General features: G+C 45.5%; 1 protein-coding gene across 1 annotated transcript in view; it reads right to left on the reverse strand.

Moving 5' to 3' along the window:
* Positions 1–2,290: 2,290 nt before the first annotated feature.
* MTFP1 (mitochondrial fission process 1) overlaps positions 2,291–3,825 on the reverse strand; it is a 3,600-nt gene continuing 2,065 nt past the window's right edge. Inside the window, exons 3-4 of the mRNA XM_015817445.1 lie at positions 3,463–3,695; positions 2,291–2,969 (exon numbers count right to left, since the gene is read on the reverse strand). Coding sequence (XP_015672931.1) covers positions 2,897–2,969; positions 3,463–3,695 — 306 coding nt within the window. The 3' untranslated portion in view covers positions 2,291–2,896. The remainder of the gene's footprint in view (positions 2,970–3,462; positions 3,696–3,825) is intronic.

The raw sequence follows: 3,825 nt of genomic DNA on the forward strand, positions 1-3,825 counted from the left end.
GGCGTGGCCAAGGGTCCACGCCTAAACCTCCCATTCCCTTCCTGACAGGGGCCTTTCAGTCCCTGAGTTACCACTCTGTGACACTCACCCTGAAGGAGAAGGCGGCCAGTCGCCCCCAAGGCTCCTTCGGTCCCTGAGCACACACTCTGTGAGACTCACACTGGGAGGGAGACCCTTTCAGTCCCTGAGTGAGCAGCCAGGGCGAATCACAGTGGAGGAGTCAACAACGCTCAATTACAAGCCTCCTCCGGTGCCCTAGCTGAGTCACAAAGTGGAAGGGAATCCTTTTGAATCGCTTCCCTCCCAACTTCATACCCTGAGAAATAATGTCAGCTGCAGCCAGATCTCTTGGAACCAAAAGTAAACCTGGTGACGCAGTTTAACATGAGATATTGCCATCTCAATAAATTAATAACTAGTTTTTTGCTAGGGTGAGACATTATGTCCTCGAACTGGAAAATAAATCTGTGTGACCCTTTTAAATTCTAGATGTGGCCATTGAAACCTGAGTAGATTTCTTGCCTGGCTTAATTTAGGCATAAGGGTCGTTCTTAGAACCAGAAAGCATCTCAATGGCCCTTTTTAATGCTGGGTGTGCCGGTGATTGATAAAAGATTTCTATTTGGAATAATTTTATCCACGCCTGTTGTTTAAAATGTGTAAGTTATGTTTTGACTGATAAATGTTAAACATGACACACAGTATGGCGGTCACCTCAAGAATTTTGATTTCTTTTGTCACACAAATTTGTCTTTTTGTTCCTGAAATTTCTGTTTGACATGTATTTTTTGTAATACAACTGAGTTTTACTCCTGATTTACTGTTTAGTTGTGATGCTTATGGTAGACAAGTTTTATCTTTTGCCTGTTTTTATGTATTCTTTCTTATCACCACCTTTTCACCAAGAGATACTTGTTGTGATATTTATGTATTTGAACACTGAAGTTGTGTTTTCTTTCTTCTGAGAAAAATCTTTTGAGGACAACTATGGTTCCTTTTACACCTCACCTTTTGTCAAAAATGTCATTTTAAATTAGTGAACTATTTAACCCATGGTATTTTATCATTGCTTTTGTAATTTTTATGTGACTTTTTATCCTTAAAATATTGGATTATGCTTTTATGTATCTGTAAGACTGTATTATGTTTTGAATTGTTGAACAAACTGTTGCAACTGGGTAGCGCTTGGAAGATATGATGCAGCACAATAAAGTATTTTTCAAGTCTTCCTTCACTACATTTGGGATCCTGCAGTCAGGAGCTTGGACCTGTTGGGCACCTTGTGCTCCTGCCCTTTGCCGAAGTCACTGAGGATCATCTTTCGTAAGGATTTGGAGGTTTGGTATATTCAGAAATGTCCTGTTCTACCAAAATAAACTTCCAATGAAGTTTTTTGTGCTTTACATAACATTTTAGATCTCTCTCTCTCTCTCTCTCTCTCCCCCCCTCTCTCTCTCATCTATTATCTATCTCACCTATTAGTCATCTATATCAGACACAAGGCCCGGGGTCCGGATGCGGCCTGCGAAGTGATTTCATGTGGCCTGCGAAGCCATCCTGGAAACTGAGGGAACGGCCCCCGCCGCCTTGGCCCTGGCCCAGGCCGGCTGGGAGCCAATGTACAATTTTGTGGTGGCCATCTTGGCACTTGCCCCAGTGGACCATGCCTTGGCACTTGCCCCGGTCCCACCCCCTTCTGCCAGAGACCCTCAGATCTGTCCCACTCCTGCCCAGGCCCCCATAGGCACCCTTGACGCGGCTGATGTAGAACTGGCCACGCCCACCCAGCAGGCCACACCCACTCCATCCACGCCCACCCAGTAGGCTGCACCCACTCTGGCCACACCCACCCAGCCCCCAGAGCAACCGCAATGCTGATGCGGCCCTCAATGAAATTGAGTTTGACACCCCTGGTCTAGGGTTTCCTACCTGGGCAGGGGGTTGGACTAGAAAACCTCCAAGACCCCTTCCAACTATTCTACTCTTCTCTACTCTACTCCCATTCCCATTCTACATAAAGCAGTATTTCTCACCCGTTGCAACTTAAGGATGAGGAAGCCAGTTTCACTTAACCCGGTTACTAACTTATCAACTGCAGTGATTCTTAACGACGGTTGCAAAAAGAAGTGGTAAAATGGGGCTAAACTCACAAGAGTTGTCTCGCTTAGCCACTGAAAATTTGGGCTCAACTGCAGTCCTAAAGTGAGGCCTGCTTGTCCATGCCCGAAATATGCAATTCTGTGTTAGGATGCTATGATGCAATGCAAAGAACAGCCGACATCAACTTGTTTTCCGTTTATTTTTAAGATAGCAAAAGGAGAAAGAACTACACTGAGCCCGTCACCCAGGACAGGTTGGTGAGAATTTGCCATTTATGGCCAAATTTCAGTGCAATTAATCATTAGCTAAATTATCTAGTACAATTCATCAGCGGGCTTCACAGTGTAGGAGAAAAGGGTGTGCTGATTTTCTTGCTAATCCTTGCTACTATATACTTATTTAATACAATGTAAAGGTTCACCCAACTCCAGGTAAATTTGGATGGCTTCCATTAAGAAAAGTAAAAACTTTAAAAAATAATAATAAGCACGTGGGGACAGCTGCTCTAAGATCCAAGCTTGTTTTCAGAACTGTACCTTATTTTTATTAAATAAGACCCGTTTCTTGAAACAAGATCTGAAGACCCAGCTTAAATAAATGCCCTGCTCTTCATTTGCTCCCCAATACCTGAACATACTTTGAAGGAAAACCTTATCCCTTGCTTGATTCTCTCCGTCCCCAAAACCCAGCTACGTGGGTGAGGGTCTGTTCTCCTGATCTACACTTAACCAATTTCAGAGTGGATCCTGGACCATGGAGGGAGAGGTAGTGCAAATAGATATAAACCCCGGCCATCTCAAGATGGAGGCGGCTTCTTCTCACTTTTGTAAAGTTTGCGAAGGCTGGAATCCATTAAGAAATCCACGGACCTGTATAACAGCCAAGGAAGAGAGGAGGAATTAAAAACGAGCTTTTTCTTAAGAGGAATTCACCCTTCCAGGAAGGCAAACTTTACCAATATTTTTTTTAAAAAATATCCCACACCTCGTTACAAACTCCAGAATCTGGAAACACAATTTGGCCTACCACAAAGTTCCTTGACCTCGGCAACTTTAAGATGGACTTCAACTCCCAGAATTCCCCAGCGCGGCTGGTGAATTCTGGGAGCTGAAGTCTATACCCTTGAAAGTTGCCGAAGTTGAGAGACACTGCTGCAGTCTGTGTGTGTCACGAGCTCAGGAACCTGAGCATCGCTGCAGTACAGGCAGTCCTTTGAATTACAACGGTTCGTTCAGCGACCGTTCAGAGTTACAACGGCACTGAAAAATGTGATGGGTCAGGTGTGAGTGGCAAAGTGGTTCCTTTTTAATTTGGCCCACTCAGCTCTCCTCCCCTTAACCAAGAGGCTGGCCCAGACCATACCTGTCAATAGGTTTGATGATGAAAGGGATGGCCGTAAGCCCGATGGCCGTCGTCGTCCATTTCCTAGCAGGGAGGGGCCAGTGGGTCAAGCGGCCCATGAGGTAGAGGGACCCAGCGCAGATGCGGTTGATGGTGAATCCAGGGATGGCCACCGAGGCCAAGGCTTGCCAGATGAACGTGTCCACCACAGCCACGGCTGCCTGCGTGGTTCTCCCTTCCTCCTGAGGTGTCGCCTGGCCATCCCAGACAGAACAAACCCCAAACATGGGAAACCGTGAGCGTCACCAACTTAACCATCATCCCGTCACGTTTTAACAAATTCTTCATCTGAAATCGGAGGTTATCAAAGATATACAAAGCATG

The sequence above is a fragment of the Protobothrops mucrosquamatus genome, unplaced genomic scaffold, assembly GCF_001527695.2.
Source record: "Protobothrops mucrosquamatus isolate PMUCROS unplaced genomic scaffold, P.Mucros_1.0 scaffold593, whole genome shotgun sequence".
Taxonomy (NCBI): Eukaryota; Metazoa; Chordata; class Lepidosauria; order Squamata; family Viperidae; genus Protobothrops; species Protobothrops mucrosquamatus.